Source organism: Periplaneta americana, chromosome 3 (genome assembly GCF_040183065.1).
Source record: "Periplaneta americana isolate PAMFEO1 chromosome 3, P.americana_PAMFEO1_priV1, whole genome shotgun sequence".
NCBI classification, from domain to species: domain Eukaryota; kingdom Metazoa; phylum Arthropoda; class Insecta; order Blattodea; family Blattidae; genus Periplaneta; species Periplaneta americana.
The window spans coordinates 78582224-78606312 of record NC_091119.1 but is presented as its reverse complement, the minus strand read 5'-3'; the positions used below and the strand labels follow the sequence as shown (position 1 = coordinate 78606312).

Here is a 24089-nt window from a genome sequence, read left to right as displayed (position 1 = left end):
TTCCTGCGTCATATCTACCCCAAATTTGTCCAGCTGTCACCTTGCCCTGCAGATGATTCGTATTCGGCCGGAATCACTGGGAAGACGTGCGGCTTACGCAACGGCAAGGTCGTGTCGGTGTATATAGCGGGAAGACTGCAACGGCTGGCACTTTCAGAGATGATAGCGTACGCGTTGGCTTTCTTGTTGGCTGCAGGCCGCCTGCTGGCTGCCGAGAACGTGAGTATACATAGTCAAACTGAACACAGCTTGTGAGAAATATTGCATGCAGGAAAGGTGTGAGTGGATGGTCACATCCTGTTTTTGTAAATAATCTAAATGAATCCTTATAGTAAGGAGTATAAATTCACTAAATTTCAAATCAATATTGTATAAAACATGATACTGAAAAAATTAAAAAAAAAAAAAGTGAGAATTTCTATGGTGCTTTAGTAGTGATGTTTACTTCGGGAAACCATTGTTAGCTGCTAGTTTACTTCTATGTCCAGGTACAAAACATTATATTGATTTAGTAGGCCTAACATAGATAGTATTAAAGATGAAAACAGCAATATACAGTATAAGTGCCATTATTTTAACTGATGATTTTTCATGTCATAAGGAAGAAAAAAGTCCTCACAATTTTTTTCTAATTGCAATACTTAACTAATTATTTAGGTTTACAATATTAAGCGTTTGGCAACGTTGCTGGATGGGAAGGAGAGAGAGTTCACAAGTACACAGTACAGCTCAAGCGGATACAGACATACCGGTACAAAACAGGGGGGGGGGCGTTGTTTACATAAAACGAACAGCAAATAGAAACTTTCAATCTCATTAATAGAACTTTATGGTAAATTTCTATTTTATTTAACAATATTGGGAATATTGGTCCATTTTTTAATTGCACGTCTGAAAAATAAACAATAATGGTTTACTGCACAAAATCATACGAACTTTTTTTAAATGCAACATTTTAATCTCTCCCGCTTCCATAAAGTAATACCATTTTTAAAGAAATTTCTGTTTGTATGATTTTCGAAACGAAGTAAGAGATTCCTAATTTGTAATAATCCTTGAGAAATCGCTACAAAAGTTCGCCGATTAGGTTACCTTCATTGCGGAAAACACTGACGGTACATCTTCTTGCCTCATTTGAATTACAACGACTTTCTTCATAAATTAATAACATATGATATTCCTAAACTGTGACTGACATTGCAAGTTGTTTATCGAATACCATGTACTGAACTGTCATCCGCTCTGCAGTAGACCTATGGACAGGGAGTTTGAACTCAGCTGACTCGTATTTATGTCTGTGCAGAGTACTGCCTGCTGAACACGTTACCACGTCTCTCACGCCAGAATATTAACAAATTTAAGCATGCAATTTCATTTAATTTCACGAAAACGTAATAGAACACACAAATATGTATTTAAACTAATATTAACTCTTTGCTAGATGATGTAATTGTTTTCGTAATTTTACTAACGATATAAGCAGTCTAACCCGAATAAAATAATAATAATAATAATAATAATAATAATAATAATAATAATAATAATAATAATAATAATAATAATAATTTATTTTAGCTGGCAGAGTTAAGGCCGTAAGGCCTTCTCTTCCACTCAACCAGCAAAAAGTATACATACATATTATGTATTAACTTACAAAGAATTCAACAATTTGATTTAGATAAGAGCTACATGTATACAAGAGTTATTTATTAATTAAACAACAAAATACTATGAACTATTAATTAAACACTGAAATACAAACTATGTAGCAGCATTAAGCTAAAATACATAGAAAGTTAATATATTTCAAATAATGTTAGATAATAGAAAGAGATTATTATGAGACAATTTTGAAAATACAGCACTATCAGGATGCATATCTAAAGGAAGGAGTAACAATGTAGACAGTGATAGTTTAAGTTAGTATGATTGGAGTGAAATGCTAAGAAGGTTATCTTTTAAGCTGTTTTTATAAGAGAAGAAATATTTTTTTTCTGGGAAACTTATCAAGTTTTGACCCTATGTTGTATAGACATTTTGTGATCCTGTAGACCGCCCTCGACAACTGTGAAAAGGACGGCACTTATATCCCTTACACTCTGTAGGCCTATAGTTGTTTTCAAACAACATATTTTACTAAAATAGAATGAGACGAAACCCATATAGCAATGACATGACTTCCTTGCAAGAAAGCTGTAAGGACTTTTATTTCACGCTGTTGTTCAACTAGTAATAGGAACTTTAATATTCTCAAGAAAACATACTAAATTTCAAAGAATTTATTAATATATGACCTTTAAAATTTAGATTACAACAAAACTTTGATCACTTTTTCTCTAAACCTTCTTTTCTTACCTCACGTGCTTTTTGGATCCAACTTATTGGTACGAAGTTAACTAATTCACTAGTCAACAAGATTTTTGTCACAAGGATGAAAATGGTCATTTTAGATCAATTTTTGTGTGCTGATAGTAGATCTAAACTTGAAAATTTTCCATCACGCACCATTTAAGAGAAAAAATGGAAATTGTGAAAAAAAAAAAGGATTAAATGAATTTACCAAAGAACTCGGGTATCGAACTATGGACTTTATTTAAATGGTTACACAGTAAATTCATACGTTTTATAACTTATTGTTGCTCAGGATATACTAGAAGTGTATTTTAAGGAATAGGTTATTTCAAATACACGATTCTGCATTAATAAGGCGCGTAGTAGGTGATATATATCTGTATTACTTTATTGCTTTATGACGCTAGACCGACAGAAAGCACTGAGAGGGTGGGCTTTTAGAGTGAAATAGATTGCATTTTAGGATAAGGTCGTTTGGTTGAGCTTGTGACAAGTTGTATCGCTGGTTTTAAGTATTTATCTTCGCGTTCATTTACGCTTTCCCAGAATGAAAAAATCTCGTCGTGCGTGTGTAAAATCGCCGGACAGCTTTTGTTACGTATGTGGAGAATTTACGGCAAAATCGCAGCGTCGGCCTTTATCAGATAAATTAAAACAAGCATATTATTACTATTTTGAATGTAATGTGTGTGATGAGGGCAAATCATGGGCTCCCCATGTGTGCTGCATAACATGTTACTCAAAACTGATAAAATGGATGAATGGAGAGAAGAATCGAAGTATGTCGTTTGCTGTTCCAATGATCTGGCGTGAACCGACAAGTCACGCAGAAGACTGTTATTTCTGTTTAACAAAGATTACGGGATTTAAAAAAAAAAACAAGATCTAAAATTGAATATCCTAATGTTCCATCTGCAATAAGACCTGTACCACATGGACCACAACTTTCTATTCCTAATCATCCCTCGCAATTGGAGGAATTAGTTCTTGTAATAGAACAAACAGATAACTTGGCTCAACCATCAACATCCTCTGATCAGTCCTATGGCCCAGAACATCATAAAGAACCTCATTTAATTCAACAATGTGAACTGAACAACTTAATAAGAGATCTTAATCTCACTAAACAACAAGCTGAGATTTTAGGGTCTAGACTGCAACAATGGAACCTGCTAGCACCAGATACTAGAATTGCATTGTACAGGAAGAGACATGAACGGTTTTCGAAGTATTTTATAATGAACCATTCTATGTGCGTGTGTGTAAATATAGACGGCTTAATGGAGGAACTAGGATTTCAGCACATCCCAGAGGAATGGAGATTATTCATAGATTCTTCCAAAATAAGTTTAAAAGCAGTGTTATTGCACAATGGAAACACTAAAACCATCAATTTTAGTGGCGTATTCAGTAGATATGAAGGAAACTTACACAAATTTGTCACTGTTACTAGATGAAATCCAATATAAAACATACTGCTAGCAACTCTGCGGAGATTTGAAAATTGTCGCCTTATTGCTCGGACTTCAGGATGGATTCACAAAATTCTGTTGCTTTCTCTGTTTGTGGGGTAGTAGTGTGACTGAAAAACACTATATATTGAAAGGCTGGCCTCCCAGAGAAAGCTATATCCCTGGAGAACATAATATCAAGTATGTCTCTTTAGTAAAACCGGAAAAAGTACTGCTTCCTCCTTTACATATCAAGCTTGGTTTAATGAAGAATTTCGTTAAAGGTATGGACGAAAATGGAGAAGGTTTTGCATATGTAAGGAATATGTTTCCGAAACTCAGTGAGGGTAAAGTGAAAGAGGGAATTTTTGTTGGCCCTCAAATTAGGAAACTTTTGAAAGATGAGAGCTTCGAAAACAAATTAAGTGTTGAGGAACCAGAAGCTTGGAATGCCTTTGGAAGTGTTGTAAGTGGGTTTTTAGATAATAATAAAGCTGACAATTACCAACAGCTTGTACAAGAACTCCTGCATAGTTATCAGAAGCTTGGTTGTCGAATGTCATTGAAAATACATTTTCCCATCTGGACTTTTTCCCATAGAACTTAGGAGCTATAAGCGATGAAAAAGGGGCAAGATTCCATCAAGACATACACAGGATGGAACAACGATATCAAGGAAGGTGGGATTCTAGTATGATGGGGGACTACTGTGGTTTTTGTTCAGAGAGGTGACTCAAACTACAAGAGGAAAAAATAACTGTAAGTAACTAAATACTTTTTTAAAAAATCTAGCTTGAAGTCTGTATATGGTTGTTTACTTCAATGTAGGGCTCCTAAGTTATTTGATTTGAGATTTTAATCAATTTAATTTATGAACCTTAAAAAAGTATAGTTCATTTGATCCAGTTTTAAATTAATAAATTAAAAACCTATTTGAAGGTAAAAAGGGAACATAATACCATTTTTTATTGTAATTATTATTTATGCAGCGATATTATTTTTCTGTGAAACGTCATTGTATTTTGTGTATACATTTTGCATCTTAGGAATTCATTTATTTTCACTGTTGTAATTACGTATTTTGAAATGTGCGAAAACGTTTTTTTAAATCAAAATACTTCCCCTTCTGTCACACAAAAATGTTACGTGTTACAGATTTTTCGCTGCCATTTTCGTAATCAGCAGAGTCGATTTAGTAAAAATCAGCTGATTTCATTTCTGTGACAGAAAAAAAGTTACAATTTGTTGACTAGTGATTAATTATCATTCATTAGGTTGAGTGGCTGATTTCTGACGCTTTCAGATATGATTATTTTTACTTTCCTGGGTTCTCCTGGTCTGATAGTATGATAATTTTATTTTTATTTTTTTTTATGTTTAATATTGGCCGACCAGCAAACTTGCTATACAGACCACTGTTAAATTATGTAATATCACATGCAGAATATCATGCTGAGGTTGGCTCTAAAGGCTCCTCTAATCAATTTAAATTAATTAATTAAACATTTTTGTGAATTATGTGAACAAAAATATGATGATTTTCTGTGTTAAATTTTGAAGAGTCGTCAGTATCACTAAGAAGGATGTCTTGAGGGAGTTTCCTTTTAAGTCGAGGTGGCTGACAAGATCTTGCTACAATGTTATATGTCACAGCTCCAGGAACACCAGGAAGTTTGTTGAAGAAACATTTTGACATTGAATGGATGTACTGTTCTAGTGGAAGAATTCCAAATTCTTGATGCAGTTGTTGATTTCTTACAAACCAGGGGGCATTTGTTGCAGTACGGAGGAACTTGTTCTGGAGAACTTGTAGGCGATGCATGTGTGTCTTATTTGCAGTCCCCCACATTGGCGCTGCACAAGTTAAAAGAGGTCGTACAAGCGAGGTGTAGAGTAGCATTGAACAGTCCAATCCAATTTGTGAACGTCTATTAACCAAAGGGTATCTTTTTCGAATTCTAGATGAGGTTAGTGTAACAATGCGAGTTATATGGGCATTCCATGTAAGTTTCGTGTCTAATAATATTCCCAAATATTTGACAGCTTCTTGACTGGAGAGCCATGTAACTTGTTCATTTAGAAGATCCAAAGGAGGTGGATTATGAATGGGCCAAAAAGAGAAGATTTTAGCTTCTGTCTTGGTAATGTTGAGTAGTAATCTCCAGTCAGAGAACCATTTAGACAGCTCCTGTAAGGATGTCTGAAGAGTGCTGATTGCAGTATTTAGGTTACTATGAGAATAAAGGAGAACTATATCGTCAGCATACATAGCTATGTGTGACGGTTGTAAACATGGAATGTCATATGTGAAGATGTTGAAGAGAAGTGGTGACAGTATAGATCCTTGTGGTACTCAGGCTAAAACTGGACGAAGCGTTGATTTAATGCCATCTATACGTACTGAGAACTGACGCTCAGATAAAAAAAACTTTTCACGATGCGTGTGAGATAGTCAGGAAAACCAATTCTATATAATTTTAGCATTAAACCATCATGCCAAACAGTATCAAATGCTTGGGCAATATTCAGAAACACAGTGGCAATATACTGTTTTTCTTCAAAGCCTTTTATAATGGATTCAGTGATTCTTTGCAGTTGGTGTGTTGTAGAATGTTTTGGACGAAAGCCAAACTGAAAATCTGGTATTATCTTGTTTTGGAACGTAAATTTACAAATGCGATGATGAATAACCTTCTCAAACAATTTCGATAGCGTGGGCAGTAAGCTAATAGGTCGATAACTTGATGGCAAGTGCTTAGGTTTGTTAGGCTTATGAAAAACAATGAAATTTTATTTTTGAGACGAAGACTATCCTAAGAAGAAGTTAAGTTAATCCGATGTTTAGATGAAGACTGAATGACGAAAAAATGGCCAATAAATGTTGCCTGGAAAATAGTCATTACCGGGAAAAGGGTATTTAATTTTAGTTCCGTAAATCTACATCACATGAGTCCCAGCTTTCCTTTTTCTTCCGAGGATTTTTATCGCATCAAAAATTCCATTGTCCTCTACCAGGAATGCAGCATTAAGTTCTTAATACGTATGAAATTGATTCAAATGTTGTTAAGACATTCAAACTGAGAATGAGTTTATAAAATACCTCCTATTTCCTGTGACCTTTCTTCCTCATATTTTTTATATGTATGAACACAACAGAATATAAAAAAGCGAAGAATTTCCTTGATTCAGAGATGTTTTATTACCTTTGATTATTAACTTATTAGAAATTTTCATGACCATAAATTGTTTCCAGTATACGTGTACTTATATTTCTATCCTCAGCTTTTCATAAATGATGAATCCATATATTTTCTCCAAAATGGCGATTCTATTAAATACTTTATCGTGTCAGAAGTAAACCTTCAAATGTTTCATTTGATAGATAGTTAAGTTTTCAGCTGCGCGTATTTAATGCAGTATGACGTAGGAAAACCTCAAGGTAGTGGAAACAATTTACGAGTTAATTCATACATACATGAAAGAAATCAACATCATTATCTGCACTCAAGAAAATAATGAAGCATTAGACTCGTTTCGTGTTCATTGTTATGAAGACTACCGGTGCGTACCAATAGGCCTTCACAAGTAACGAAATCAGTTATCATTTGCTAGGTCACTGCTTACGACAGCACAGGATGGAAAGAGCTACAGATCTCGAGAGATATATGCATAATATTGGAATTCAGCAAGGAGATAAGACTTTTATTTCCTGCAATGAACAATAAATTATTATTATTATTATTATTATTATTATTATTATTATTATTATTATTATTATTATTATTATTATTATTATTTTAACAAGATACCTAAGTTGCATTCCAGATTGTATTGTTTAAACAGATGTACGGTACTAATTTTATACTATATAGTTGATATAATTATTCTAATATCGCTTGTTATGGAAATCGATATTTTAAATATGAAAAGTATCAGTGGTTTACAGTGAGGTTATGACTTATACTATTTATCGAGCAGTCTACAGCAACCGTTTAAAAGACAACGTTTTGTGAACAATCCCGGCCAATACAAAAGTGATAATTCCAGCACACTGTGAAAAGCAGATAATTAATTACAAAGAATGGCCTCTTCTGGTCGAGAGATTAGTTATTAGTGACGAAAGAGAAAAAAATGTCTATCTTGTATGCTTAGTCCTTTCTTCTTTTCAAGGCTAATTTTGTTAATTTTGCAAATTCATGAGTGTTCGGTACATATCTTCGAACTCAAACATTTTGGTCTGCAGAATTTGGCACACTTCTATAAATAATAATTAAATTTCTGCAGACAAAAATAAATATATATATTTTTTTTTTATTCCTGTTAAGGTTAAGATTACGTTAAAATTTCTAAGTATTTGGTATGAATGTTTTCATGCAGTATACTCTAAATGTTTTTAAAGAATTTTTTGATTGGAAACATCTCATTATGTAAATATTATTTAATTTCCTCGAAAAAACAGAGGCGTGTGGAGAAACATTGCTTACATAATACATATTTTACTTTATCTTTTAAGTGAACAATAATTAAGAAGAAAGCTGCAGGAGCAGATTTCAAATAATGATTCTAGTCATTCATTTGAAACTATTTTTATTTTTCGATTGGAAATACCTCATTATGTAAATATTCTTGCAATTATTCCAAAAATAGTGGCATGTGGAGACACATTGTGTACATAATTTCTTTTAGGACTATTAATTTATCTTTTATGTGAAAGAGGATTAAGAAAAAAACCGTAGTTGCAAATTTCAAATAACGATTCAAGTAATTTCCATTGAAACGATTTATTCGTATTGAATATGAACAAAATCTTTCATTAGTTTAGGAGAGAGACAGCAGAGATGCTTTAAATATAATTTTTGGTATCACGGATAATGGAAAAGTTCATATCTATGAAAGCCTTCAACTTAACTCTTTTTGCAGCGCAACACCTTCTAATGTGCAGTGAAATTTTATGTTCTGCTCCTAATTTAAATTGCTTTGGCCATGATAAACTTGCTCGACAGAACAGACCATTCCTTCCAGTGCATGCTTCAGTCGGCAGTTTATTCTTAGCTAGTGATCCAACTAAAGCGCTTTCAGAATAAGAAGGCATATAAGGCGGAGCTAGTTCAGGCCGGTCTATGTCGACTAGCCAGTGACAGTGAAGCGGTGTTGCCTAGTTAAATCGTCGCGAAGTCTCGCTGAAGCGTCGCGTATTAGTTTCTTTCTTGCGCGCACAATACTTATGGCTAGGAATGAATTTTAAGCTATCGCTTTCGATAGAGCTCCGAATTCTGAATCCAACAGTACAAGAATGGCAATTGTATGTCAACTGGTTCGCGTGTTATCGCTTTAAGACTAAACAGAGATATCCAACCTACAGCATAGAACATATTTTGCTCTGAATTCCGTCTCTGTAAACGAAGATAGAATCTGTTTATTTTCAAATTCAGATGTGGACTGTTTTCTCTTGTGTGATGCGTAACTTACCGTAACAATGTCTCTTGAAGGGATTGCAATTGGTTCTGGTGTTTCATCTATTATACGCAAAGAGATAGTCCAACACTCACAGGCGAGGGGTATTGTATTTTTGTACATAATTTTTTTCAGTGCGTGTCAGTTCTTCACAAACAAAGAATCTGACTGCAGAGACGTGTGGTTTAGAAGTGCATACGTTATCTCATATTCTCGGACAGGACAAAGAGACAATTAAAATAGGTGGTATACTTGAATTTACCTCTCCTGGAAAATAACGCAAAACAAACGTGTTAATTATTTGTACAATTTTCAGAACCGTGTATTACTTCATCGTACGATATTTTAAATACATTAGTAGTATGTGTTAGCAGTGCCATTGTAATAGAACGTGGAAAGAAGAAGAAAGCTGAGAATAATCATAGATACAACTTTCACTTTTCATTTGAATATTATACATGCATAAACATGAGATATTTGGATGATATTATAAACATAAACACTCCTGCCTCTTTTTCCATGAATTATACGAAGAGCATTAACAACATTTCCTTAAGAGCATTAGAAAACTTTATAAAATGAAGCACATTAACTACATTTCACTTTTAAAATAAATACAAGCATGCTAGGAACGAGGAGATTTTATAATTCCAAAACTCAATTTTTATTTTAAAAACCTTTCGTTATATATATTACACTTTATATGATGTTTTCTAATATACAATTTTATCTTCAATATATTAACGATATTATTGGATTACGGTTTTCATATTCGCTTCTATACAACTACCTTCACTCGTAGGTTTATATTGCCACAGGCCAGAGTAATAGAACATAGAATCCTGGACTTCTAGGTAGGTATAAGCTAGAGGATTAAATTAAATTAGATAGGCTTGATTTAATAAAGTAAAAGGAAGTAATCTTCAGTTTCAATATGAGTACTGAATTAGGCCTACATATGAACAGATATGCTTATATCCTTACAGCCGGATTCTTAGTCAGAATATGGAACACTGGCCCTCTTGATATGTAAAAATTATATGATAAAATGAAATTAGATAGACTTAGTTTATCATAGAAAAATAAAATAATCTACAGTTCCAGTATGAGTACTGAATTATGTATGAACACACATTATGATTACGTTGCATTATAGCCAGATTCGTAACCAGACTGTAGAACCCTGGACCCCTAGGTACATGTATAAGCTAGAGAATTAAATTAAATTATACAGGCTTCATTTAACGGAGGAAAAATAAAATACTTTCCAACTTCAATGCTAAATTACTTATCTACAGATTTGTTTTCGTTTTGTTATCGCTAGATTCTTAGGCTGCCCCTACAAACAAACTGTACCTTATCTTTCCTCTGGAGAAATAAACAATAATAAATTCAGCTTTGCTGTACAAGGAAGTCTGAGTAAGAACTAAAACATTCTTTCTCAGACATTAGCAAAGTAAATTTCTACATATCTGTCACTTTATTTCGCAAGTCATTGACTCCAAGAGCTACTGATCTATGAAGCTAAGAAGTAATAAAAATTGAGATGAGAATTACTTCAGTAAGAGTAATTATATTTAAACATTACACAAAATGAAGAAACAGGCCTCGACCCGCTCGCGCAGCGAGAGAGCTGCAACTGATATGTTCTGTCCTTATCTGTTGTCTCTGTCTTCCACATCTCGTGCACCGTGCACTGTGTGACAACGTCGAACTGTTGCTAGCACTCAATTGGCTTAGGCCATATGCCTTCTTATTCTGAAACCGCTATAGTTTCTTTTTCCTTTCCTGATCAATTTCAACATTGTTCTTTCTTCACCCACTCTTTCTAGCACTCTGTCTCCACTTCGTCATAATGTCCACGTTTCTTCCCCACACAGAGCTCTTCACTAGTCTCTTCCTTAGTTCTTTTTCAAGAAGTCCTCAGAAGATGCTCCTTTTTCTACTAGAAGCTTCCTTTGCCATTGCTATTCTCCTTTTGACTTCCTGGCAGCAGCATATGTTACTGCTTATAATACACCCTAGGTATTTGAAACTGTCCACTTGTTCTACTGCCTCATTTCAAATTCGCAAATATACCTTCTTTATTTTTTCCCAACAACCATGATCTTAGTCTTGTTTGCATTTATCTTCAACCCATACTGCTCACAGCTGTCATTTAGCTCCAGTAACATATCTCTTAGCATCATTTCTTCTTCTGCTAACAACACTATATCATCAGCAAATCTTATGCACTTTATTATTCTTCCTCCTACTATCACCCCTCTCATGTTCTGAAAACAGCATGGCTATCTACTACGTGGTGAACCTCAGATGGTGTGTGATATATGCCATGTACCACTTACGGTCGAACGTATTTTGTTGTGATGTAGGAAATATGACTGTGACCGCCGACAATATGCAATTCGGCCGACTCTACGTGACTTTCTTGGAAATGATTTTAATTGTGCAAATGCAGTTCTAAGATTTTTATCGAATACAGACTTGACAGGGAGACTTAATTTTTTATTGGCCCCATTTACATATTCTTCGGACCCTTTACATCCGGAGGTTACATTTGTTGTTTTATATAAGTTTTTAACATACTTGACATTTCGGACCTCTTACATCCGAATATTTTATAAAATTTTTGTTGTTTTGAAATGCGCAAGACAATTTATTTCTGGTGGTATTTGTTTTATTACTTTGTTTCTTTTTAAATACTACCTAGGGTCTGAGAACTACTCACTTTTATGATTTTTATGCGTCACCTTGTTGAAACTGCATTTGTATACCTCGTTTTTACCGTGACAACGTTTCTTAGTTCGTTTTAGCATTCAGCGTATTGTACTGTATATGTTTTTGGTTTTGTTAAGAAGTTTAGATAAGGGCACAAATAGCCATAGCAGCTGAGGCGCCCTTTTAAACCCCACCTGTTCTTCACTAAAGCCTTCAAGTAAATGCTGAACAGGGTAGGTGATAAAGAGGATCATTGTCGTACTTCTCTCCGTAATCGATTTCCCTCTGACATTTATTCTCCTATCATGACTTCGTCACTTTTTTTTTATTAAAAATTACAGAATAACTTCTTCTCTATCCAATTCACGCCAATTTTCTTTAGGATCCCATTAGTTTATTCCAATGTACTCTCTCAAAAGCCATTTCCAGGTCCACATAAACTACATACACTTCTTTGTTTTTCTCTAGGTATCTTTCGCCAATTGTTCGCAGCAGTCCAATTGCATCTCTTGTATCTTTTCCTTTTCTTAATTCAAATTTCTCTTTTCCAACTCTCCTTCCATGTTACAATATAGGCTAAACGTCGATTGAGTAGTCGCAGGAGAATTCTTGCCGAGTGCAATATCTAAACTCGTTACATTTCTTGGCATTATTTTTCTTCGGCATTGGCAGCAACACTGTCTCCGTAAAATCTTCAGGCCATTCGCCTTTCTCACACATTTCGTAGCATAATTTCCTTCTTGTCCTCACCCAAGCATTTCACTAATTCAATGAGGATTCTACTAACTCCTGTTGCTTTCCCATTCTTCATTTCCCCTGAGCGCTAGCTCAAAATTTTCTCTTAGAATAGGAAATCATTTTTCGTCTTCAGATACGGCAGCTTCATTTCCTATAGCTAAGTTGTCTGAACAATTCTACATATTTCGTCTATCTGTTCAGTATTATTTGCTTATACTCTATGTTATTTCATTGCCGATTTCATTTTCTATAAACGACATGGAATCCTGTGCTTATTTGTGGAATTCAAACATTCTACTATGCGTTAGTTTAGTTTCCTGTACTTTCCCCTTCTCTAAGAGCAGAGGTCTTCAAAAAGCGTATCGTCATTCGTGCTCTCGATGCTGCCCGCCGAACACAGTGTGCTGTAAGGCTAGAAAAGGGGAAGAGACTCGTACCTCAACAGATAGGAACGATCAGTGGGGGATCACGGCAACGGTCTGCTTAAGTTTACAAATAATAACACCAAAAGAATAAGAAATATCATACGTTTGTATATTATTTTGACATACTATGAAGCTGGAGCCCCGTCTGTTGCTATTGACACAAGCCATTGCAAATTCAACCTCTTCTGTTCTATGGTGCCTTTCAGTGCCTGGAAAATATCTTCTCCAGTTGTATTTTGTAATTACATCTAGAAGACATTCAGACACAGTAAAATGTTTATTAACTCCTCGGATGAAAATGGCCAGGTGAGCTTCGTCATTTCTATCTGTGCTTTCGTCCAATGCAAGTGAGTAAGCTACAAACTGGTTAATTGTGGTTTCGACTTCAGATTCAATTACATTTGCAATCTTGAAATTCCTTCTCTGAACTGTAATTGGAACCATTTTAATTTTCTTAAACTTTGACTTTGTTCTGGACACAGTATTTTAGTAACGTCCTGTATGCACCGTTTTACAAATGATTCTTCTGTAAAAGGCTTCATTGATTTTCCATATTCCAACCTAAAACATAGCTAGCAAAAAGCTTTTTTGTCTAAGACTGAGGACACATGTGTGATTTGTGTTTGTATTTTCTTGTTTTATATTTATCAAAACATCTGTAGGTCTACGCATTTCATCTAAAATTAAACGGAAAACTATAAGTTTGTCATGCGGAATTGAGTGTAAACGTATTGTAATATGCTGATTATTATGTATAACCAACAGTCATACAGATAGCCCCAAAATAAATTATTTTCACATGTCCAACATGCCTGTAATTGTATGATATTCTTTGTGAAGAGTCGAGTATTGTCTGGCATGTTGAATTTTAACACATCCTTAAGAATTTTCGAACAAATTAAGCATTTCACATTCTCCCCACTAACTAAAAAAAAAAAAAAAGAATTCTCTTCCTATTCATCCTTGAATGTACTACGTCCATGATTAGAATACATTGTGAAAAGGTGGACCACGTCGATCAACACAATGATAATGGCAGTCCGCCACTGCTCTTCGTTTGCACATAAACATTGAGTACAGTACAGGTGGAGATGGGTAAGGCGGAGCGCGCTCATTACGTACTGACTTCGGTTCCGTTCAGGGGCTTACTCGCGAGTACGCTTTTGGAGACGTCTGTCTAAGAGTTTCCTCCTGACCCAAGGTTTCTTCAATCCCACACCTATTGTTTCTTCTGCTGTTTACTATATATCATAGTTTTTTTAGATGATTCCAGTAGACTACTTATTACTATTTTCAAATGTTGTTTGTTACGTAGCTGCTTTGTTTTGAAATTTGCTTCAAATATTATTCTTTCCTCTTCATTCATCAGTTTTTCCATGTCCAATTTCTCTTTCACTTGTCTTCCTCTTATCATCTTCAGACGAATATCTGCTTCGTCTATCAGTAGGACGTAAGATGAGTTAATATCCGCTTCTATTAGAGTCTTTGCATTTTTAAAGGAATTTTGGAATTTTTCCTGTACTAGTACATTTACAGTCCATCTGAAATCTCCTTTCGTTCCTTGGGACATGTCCATGTGTATTTTCTCCTTTTATATTGTTGGAATAAGGTATTTTCATCAATCACTCCATTCCTTTTACAAAAATTCACCAAAGATACTTCTCTGACATTCATTTTTCCCCAATACATATTTTCCAATTTGTTCTTCCATCTTGTTCTTCTACTATTGTATTCCAGTCGTGCATTAGGATTATTCATGCTTCCTTCTTCTTCTTCTTCTTCTTCTTCTTCTTCTTCTGAACTATCTCTTCTTTTGTTTTCATAGCTCTCTTCAAATTCCTCGTCTGCAAATCCACTACGTGGCATGCAAATGTATCTATTTTTTTCCCTAGTTATCGTCTCACCATTATCATCCCGTCATCTACATAACTCACTGACATCATTTTATCTTTGACACGTGGTTCCAGTAATACACCAACACTATGACTTCCTTTGCAATCACCATTTGAATAAAACAACCTAAATTTATCACTAGAGATGAAAGTTCGGACATTGAACCTACGAAGTTAACTACGTCGCGTGTTGTTTACATCAACAGTCGTACAGTGATTTGTACAAAGACTGCTATGCTTGAATCTAAACATTGCTCGGTATAGTCAGGTAACTAAAACAAATGATGTATAACACAGATTTATGAAAGCGACTTACCTCATTTTCTTCTTTGTAGAGAATGGTGATACATTTTAAATAAAATGAATGGTGTACTTTAACTATTACTAATTCTGTTGCAATGTACAACCTCTGATCACTATACATAATAGATTGCTCAGCTTTATAGGCTTGACGGCAACAACTTGTATCAAGTTTACTATACTGCCATCTAGCGACAATAGAAGTAATCATGTCACAACTCTCATTTGAATTGCATGGAGCAACTGTACTTCCATCTAGATGTTGTTTTAAATCGTGGGTGGCGATCCTGGCGGTTGTTCTCTTCCACATGCTACCGTTTTTAACATTTCGATGGCCAATCTGTTATATACGTGATCAGGGATATAACTGTGTACACTGACGTTCAAAGATATCTAACCTTAGGGGAGAGTCGGGTAGTATCGGACATCGGGTAATATCGAACAGTGAGTTTCTTTCATCTACCACACAATGATAGTACCTGATTGACATGGTTACGTTTCTGTGATGTCGCATAGAGAAACGTAACCATGTCATTCAGGTACTACCATATGGTGGAAGATGAAAGAAACGCACTGTCCGATACTACCCGATGTCCGATACTACCCGACTCTCCCCTACTAATCGATAGTGATCGATAATTTGTTGATGTAAGTGTGGATTCTTTAGTTATTATTTCTATGAATAGATGCCGAAGATAATAATCACTGTTGCCAATCGTAGATAAATATACCCATATTAAAGAATTAAATTTTTCATCTCACTCTACTCATTGTAAAACAACACTGAGTTTGGCTGGAAATGGACAGAGAGAATAAGAAATAAAGCTGTGTTGAAAAGAGTGGGTGCAGAAGAAATGATGCTGAAACTGATCAGAAAGAGGAAAAGGAATTGGTTAGGTCATTGACTGAGAAGAAACTGTCTACTTAAGGATGCAATGGAAGGAATGGTGAACGGGAGAAGAGTTAGAGGCAGAAGAAGATATCAGATGATAGACGAAATTAATATATATATATATATATATATATATATATATATATATATATATATACGGATCATATGAAGAGACAAAGAGGAAGGTAAAAATAGGAAATATTGGAGGAAGCTGGGTTTGCAGTGAAATACCTGACCTTGGGCAGAACACTATGAATGCATTGTGGCAACCCTGCTAGAAAATTCTCGTTGCCTCGGGATTCGAGCACGCGTCCGGCAGAAGGCAGGGCGCGCAGGAGGCGCGAGAGACGAGGCGAGCACCGCGGAGCGCGGCGTAGAGAGGAGAGGGGAGACGACGACTTGCTGGGCCGCGGCAGAGAGGGGGAAGAAAAGCAACTGCGACTGGGCGGAGAAATCCGGAGCTCTCGAGAAGCGCCATCCTCTCGGCAGCTGTAAAAATTTCCAGGGTGGAAGGTTCGCGAAGTGTGGTTTAACGAATAAAAGCGAGCAGCCTTCGAAGAGAGCCTGTTCGACTTAGTCAGTCAGTTTTGTGAAGCAGCAGTAAGCGTCCAGACGGAAGCAACGAGACCAGGAGGCTTTGGTTCGACGTGAGTGAACTTGAGTAACTGTAGCAGCGCCCAGGCGGAAGCAACGCGCCCAGGAGTCTTTGGTTCGGTGTGCAGTGAACTTTATCCGAAAGTCTTGAGTTCGAAGTTCAGTGGACTGTCTCTGGAAGTCTTGGGTTCGAATACTGTGAACTTGAGTGAATGAGCTAGAAGAACTAGCTAAGGCAAACGATTGTGAACTGAGAACTGACAGTTTTGTTTTGTAAATAGTGCTTTGTGAACATTAGTTGAGATTAGGAGTACATTGTTGTTCTCAATAATCCAAGTGAATTGTCATTGTCGTCTGTGGAGTGCAATAACGAATACTGTGTTGCTGTGTGAAGTGAAATATCCATTGTTGATGGGAGTGTTTAAATTCAGAAATAGAAAGCTATTATTGTTGTGAATAAAAGTTACATTATTGTTTGAATTAAAAGTCACAGTATATATATCCTTAGCTGCTACGTATTTTTTTAATTTAACAGTATATCAAATTAATTAATTTTAGTTGATAAGACTTTCACGCTATTAATTCTTATGATTTTAAATTCTCACTAACACCAAAAGAATGAATACAACGACTTCAAAATGTTTTTGGAGGTAAATCACCATCAGTAAGAACTGGGTATGTTTGGTTTGCAGAATTCAAACGTGGACGTATCTGCGACGATTTCCGCGATGGTAGACCTGCTATAGAGATCAATTATATGATATATCAGAATTGTGCGTCAAATGATAAAAAAAGATAATCGATTCACCTACGACGAGATTCGGGCATGTTTGGGGATGGGTGAGTACAATGTAAGAGACCCTTCACAATAATCTGTGGGGGAAGGTGTCTGCTCCGTGGATTCTACATAATCTGATAGAAGCGGAGAAACAAACATGTGTTATTGGTGCACGGAAAAACTTAAGAATATTCAATTATGGTAACTTCAGGTGTGATATTAGTGACTCTTTCACCCTACAGTCCTCATCTGGCACCATGCAACTTCTTCTTTTTGCCAAGAATTTAATAAAAATCGAACAAAACAAAGTTTAAAAAATCCATGTGTATTTACAAATAGTTTGGTTTTACTTTCGATAGGATGGCTTGCTGGGTCTGCAGACTCTAGAGACAACGCTGAAGCTGGTGTCGGCGGACTCCGTGAACACAGTGCGCGCCGCTGTTTCTCCCGTGATACAAACAGTGAACCAGACGGCTCAGCAGGCACGAGACGTTCTAGAGGAGCTGGGCGGAGGAGTGGCAGTGGCGGTTCTGCGGGCGAGGCAGTCCGGCTTGGACGTCACCAATTGCGCCCACGAGGCAGAGCAGGTCTGTTTAATTTTTGAAAAAATACTTCATTCAAATGAGAAGAACTATTGCATACCATAAATGATCGAAATTAAGGCTTAAAATGAGAGTCATGAGGATGCCACAATATGTTTTCTCATGCATTGTTACTTGTTCGTAAGAATTAAATTTATTCTTTTACGTTGTTATTGAGTCTTTAGTTTTACGGTATTAATTTATAGAAATACGATAATTAAAAACAACAGACATAAATGAAAGCACACACTCAAATGAGAAGACTTCCATTTTCCAAATAGGCAGTAGGCCTATGTTTTCTTTTGGGACTAATTCTGAAATAGAACGCGTTTTATGGTAGCGTAATAAGAACAGTACTCCAAATATTCAGTGATAGCGCTCAATGTGGACAGATCTCAGTCACGCGACTTGCTGCTCTTACATGCGAACGAAACCGATGAGAAGATTATATCACACAGTATCTTTATACTGTGTTCCATAATGTCTGGTAGGCAAAGTAAATATTGTCGGGAGAGGAAGGGAGAAAGATAATTTGCTACTTAACCAATGGCAGAGGTCAAATTCCAGACTTATCTTGAAGTTGGACAGTCCAACTGGAAGATAAGCGTGGGATGTGACCTCTGCCATTGGTTGAGTAGCAATTATTTTTCTCCCTTTCCTCTCCTGGTAATGTTTCCTGTGTCTGTTAGATGTTATGGAACGCAGTATAGTCTACTATTCTCCAACCATGTGCTTACTATTGCGTCATCTATTGGAGCGAAGTAGATAGATAATATTACCGTTATAACATCAGTTTAAAAAACATGCGCTCTCCTGCATATGTTATTTCCTGTATGGAGGGATTGAAAGACCAGGAAATTAACCGTGATCTAATTTTGTAACTAGGGTAGTATAAATATCAGTGTTATCGTTTGTGCGTTGAGAGTTAGCCAATGGAGATGCGTGTACCCACGTGTGTGATCTTATGACATTTTATGACATCAACATTCATTCACAGCATAACCCCACTGCGTCTCATTCCCCTGAGACTTTCTCCTGTTTGGAGTACAGTAGAACTGAAGTGTTGGCTCTCCTTGTCTCTTCAGGTTATCCAGGATGCCATTGCGAAGCTGGAGAGCTGCGCAGGATTGGCAGCATTGGAGGCAAGCAGGCCGATAGCATCCATCGAGAACCTGACGCAGGAGGCCGTGATGCGTCTAAGCCAGGCGACGGAAGACGTGGCGACGTGCGTGTTTGAGTCCGGCCCCCTATCCTGTCTGCTGGGCGTCGTGATGCGCGTCACGCAGTATGTATCCTTCACTACGCGCGCCATATCGCAGGAGGCGCTGAACGCGGAGGAGAGCGTCGTGCAAGTCGTCAACTATATGACGTCGTGCGCTACAGGGCAAGTGCAGAGCGCGAGGAAGCTCCTGCAACGACTCGACCTCGCCAACTGCACCTCATAGTGGACCTGTACATGCTTGATAGTCTCGTAATAAAGAATGTAGTACTGCTTACTAGCCTTCTCTTTTCCACATTGTATATATTAAGGGTCGCTGTTCGATTCCAAATTTGTCATTCTGTTGTAAACCAACCCCAAGTATTCTGCTTGGGATGCCCTAAGTCCTATTAGAATAAATTAACTTCTCTATCATGCCACATACTGACCATATCCAAGGCCGTCTTATTGCTTATTCTTTGAACAACAGTCCAGAGTTAGACAGTAACGCCATCTCTCTACCCGCGACACTGGACAGTCGGGAAGTGACCACAACAATGCTCAGTGAAGTTTCTAGATATGATGGATACATTTTTCAATTCTTGTAAACTGAGAGCAGTTGGATAAAAGCTAATAGCACAATAATTGCGATTAAAGAAGTAAATAAACAAAAAATTAATAACTAAATTAGGTAATGAAAAGAGAAATAAATGAATACATAAATAAACCAAATAAACACACAAATGCAACTCGTTCTTTTAAACCTGGAGTCATAAAGACATGTAGTCTATGAAGCAAAATTGATGTATAAATATGATAAAAATTTCTCGAGTTAATCAGTGACGCTGTCCTACTATGGGCATGGCTTTTCCGTCGGTATATAATTTCCGCTCTTTGTTAATGTAGCTGTAATTCCACATGTAGCACATTCATTAGAGGGCTTGCTGCTTCTCTTGTTCCGGTTCTTTTTTTGCAACTTAGTATAATATGTGCCAATATCATTGATATGTGTATAAACTTTCGAAAGCATGACTTGCAAAATGAGTGCGTTAGGATCACCAGAGCTTTGGTCGAAACAAAGAGTCTGATATCTCTTAAGGAAAAGGAACATATCTCCTGTAGGAAAAGGGAAGAAGTCTGACCAAATACTCTATCAGATTTAAGAGTGGGTTTTTCTTAACAAACGATCCTGTATGTTGCGGCATTTATGAAATATTAGAAAATTCTAAAGCTGGCATTAACTCTACAGAAGGCAGTCTACTACATTCCCTTCCAGTTCTCTTGTTATAAATACTTCCCATGTTGCTCTATATTTAGAAATTATGCAAAATCTTCCAGGTCTCCCCCCATTCCCTTCTAGTCCCCATGTTCTAAATAGTTACTTTGTCTCTTTATATTCGGAAATTATGTAAAATCTTTCATTCTTCCTCCATTCGCTTCTAGTCCTCATGTCCTAAATAGTTACTTTGTCTCTTTATATTTGGAAATTATGTAAAATCTTCCATGTGTCCTCCATTCGCTTCTAGTTCTCATGTTCTAAATGTTTACTTTGTCTCTTTATATTTGGAAATTATGTAAAATCTTTCATGCTTCCTCCATTCGCTTCAAGTCTTCATGTTCTAAATAGTTACTTTGTCTCTTTATATTTGGAAATTATGTAAAATCTTCCATGTCTCCTCCATTCGCTTGTAGTCCTCATGTTCTAAATAGTTACTTTGTCTCTTTATATTTGGAAATTATGTGAAATCTTCCATGTCTCCTCCATTTGCTTCTAGTCCTCATGTTCTAAATAGTTACTTTGTCTCTTTATATTTGGAAATTATGTAAAACCTTCCATGCTTCCTCCATTCGCTTTTACTTTTCTTGTTTTAAATAGTTACCTTGTTGCTTTATATTTCGAACTTACGCCAAATCTTTACGCCCTCTCCATTCCCTTCTGCTTCTCCTATTCTAATAGTTCCCTTGTCGCTCTATATTTGGAACTTATGCCAAATCTTTCATGCCTTCTCCATTCGCTTCTACTTCTCCTGATCTTTATGGATCTCATATCCTTATATATTTTTCAACTTTGCCAAATCATCCACGCCTCCACCATTCCCTTTTACTTCTCCTATTCTAATAGTTCTCGTGTCGCTCTTTATTTGGAACTCATGCCAAATCTTTCATGCCTCCTCCATTCGCTTTCAACTTATGCCAAATCTTCCACGCCTACACATTTCGCTTCTAGTTTTCCTGTTCTAAATATTTCCCTTGTGCCTATACACTTGGAACATATATAAAATCTTCCATGCCTCCTCCATTGGTTTCGAGTTCTCTTGTTTTAAATCAGTGGTCGTCAGCACTCGCTGAAATGTGCAAAGGGTAAGCAGAGCCGTCCCGTGTGCCCCGTCGTGCAGCAGGAAGAGGTAGAGAGCATACCCGCTAGCAGCTACGAGTGCACCATGGTGCACTATGTTCTCCGCGGATAAGATACTCTAGCCCTAGGGTGCTCTGTGCTGACGACCGCTGTTTTAAATAGTTCCCTTGTTCTATATTTGGAACTTATGCCAAATCATCTACTCGTCCTCCATTCGCTTCTACTTCTCCTCCGGGTTCGAATCCCGGTCGGGGCAAGTTACCTGGTTGAGGGTTTTTCCGGGGTTTTCCCTCAACTCAATACGAGCAAATGCTGGGTAACTTTCGGCACTGGACCCTGGACTCAATTCACCGGCATTATCACCTTCATATCATTCAGACGCTAAATAACCTAGATGTTGATACAGCGTCGTAAAATAACCAAATAAAATAAAATAAAATAATCTACTTCTCCTATTGCAATAGTTCCTTGTAGCTTTATATATGAAACTTACAACAAATCTTCCACGACTCCTCCATTCGCTAGTATTTCTCCTGTCCTATATAGATCCCATATCCCTCTATATTTTCAACTTATGCCAAATCCTCCACGCCTCCACTATTCGCTCCTAGTGTTATCTCTTGTCGCTCTGTATTTGGAAGATATGCCTAATCTTCCCATGCCTTCTCCATTTGTTGTAGGTCTCTTGTTCTAAATAGTCCCCTTGTATCTCTACATATGTAACTTACACCAAATCTTCTACGTCTGTTGCATTCGCTTCTACTATTTGTTCTAAATATTTTTCGTGGTTCTCTTTCTATGCCAAATTTCGGGGCAACATCCTCAGGTCACCTGTATTTCGTCTTATTCCTGCTTCTCTTCAGTATGATAGTGAAAACAAACAAGTTTAAAAATGGAATAATTATATTTTCATAATATATCTGAAAACTAATCATATAGTTCCGGTTTTCTTGTTTATAAATTATTGCTTTTCCTTTCCTAATCTTTTCAACAAAGTGAATTAATTGGTAGGTTGAGAGCAATGCTAAAGTTGTTTATTTCTCCATTATACAAAAACTCAATTACTGATAATGTATACGGTCTTCTCATTTTCAGAACAATTTTGAAGTTTGCATATTCGTCCTTTCAAGATACTTGATTCCCCGCTCCGATGCAAATATTCAGTCCTGTTCTGGCCTTCTGTCTCTGGGTCTTCCTACTTTAAATTTTCTCCTTCCAGTTGGTTCATACTGAGTCAGTAATTTGAGAGCATTATTCTCTGTCATTTCCTATATATATTATCATCTTTCCATTATAGTCTTGCCATAAAAAAAATTGAATTTAATCACTTTCCTTCACCGTTTAGACTGCATTTTTCCTGTTTCTTTAACACTTTAGAAACCATTCTTCATTGACAAGGGATTTTTGAGTATAAAGGAAAGCACAGATAATATGATCACGATCTATGCAAATTATATTACATCTCGTAATATATTTGCCACGCTAAGCAATTGCTGTGAATGTAGAAAGGAGAACTCGTTCTGTACACTCCAGTATAGAACTTTAATTACGTCACTATGGCAACTCACCAATGTTATAGCATTTATATGATACACAAATACAAGAACATGTAATTCAGTTACTCGCAGAGATTACACCAGGCAAGCCTTTGAGGTGCTATTGTTTCCCTCTCTTGAGAGGGTTAATTTTTTTACTGTTTATTGTAAATATATTATATAATAGATACATATTATATCCTAATTCATATGACACTTTAGATACGAAATTAGACAGTACAAAGTTTAGGACAAGTTACACTTAACAGGGTTGGTGCTTACTGGTTTATACAGAGTAAATACAACAGACTCGTTTTCCAGTCGATCTTTTGAACAGATAGTAATAGTCGTGCTCTTGTGAAACTTTCTGGAGACATTACAATCCGTCTGCTATTCACTTAATGTTCAGTTTTTCAGAATTATGTTATGGAAAAATAATATAACTACGGTACTGTATTGCACATAGGCTGTTCAATTTTTGTACTAATATCAGATTATATAGGGGATGATGTTAATTGAGTGACTCAATGCCAGAATTGCCTAAAACACAATTACACTGAAAAAAGTTATCGAAGTCTAAACTTAGACGTCGTTTGTTAAAATTATATGCTCTCAATTGGAAATTATTTCTCATTTACCATCATCTAAAATTTATACATATACTTTGGCACATATATAAATGAAACATTTCAGTCATTTTAGGCAGAAATTAGAAGCTTAAAAATTTGTGGGTTAGGCAACTCTGACACTGAGACAGGGTGTCTATGAAGGTTATTCGATAACAATTCCATCCTACGAGTACGAGTGAAATTAAATTAGGTTTCC

General features: G+C 36.2%; 1 protein-coding gene across 1 annotated transcript; it reads left to right on the top strand.

Moving 5' to 3' along the window:
- Window positions 1–136: 136 nt before the first annotated feature.
- Window positions 137–19674, top strand: LOC138697119 (uncharacterized). The gene is made up of 3 exons (XM_069822707.1): window positions 137–219; window positions 17954–18181; window positions 19261–19674. The coding sequence occupies exons 1-3, from the start codon at window positions 160–162 to the stop codon at window positions 19618–19620; spliced, it is 648 nt and encodes a 215-aa protein (XP_069678808.1). The 5' UTR covers window positions 137–159; the 3' UTR covers window positions 19621–19674.
- Window positions 19675–24089: the final 4415 nt, after the last annotated feature.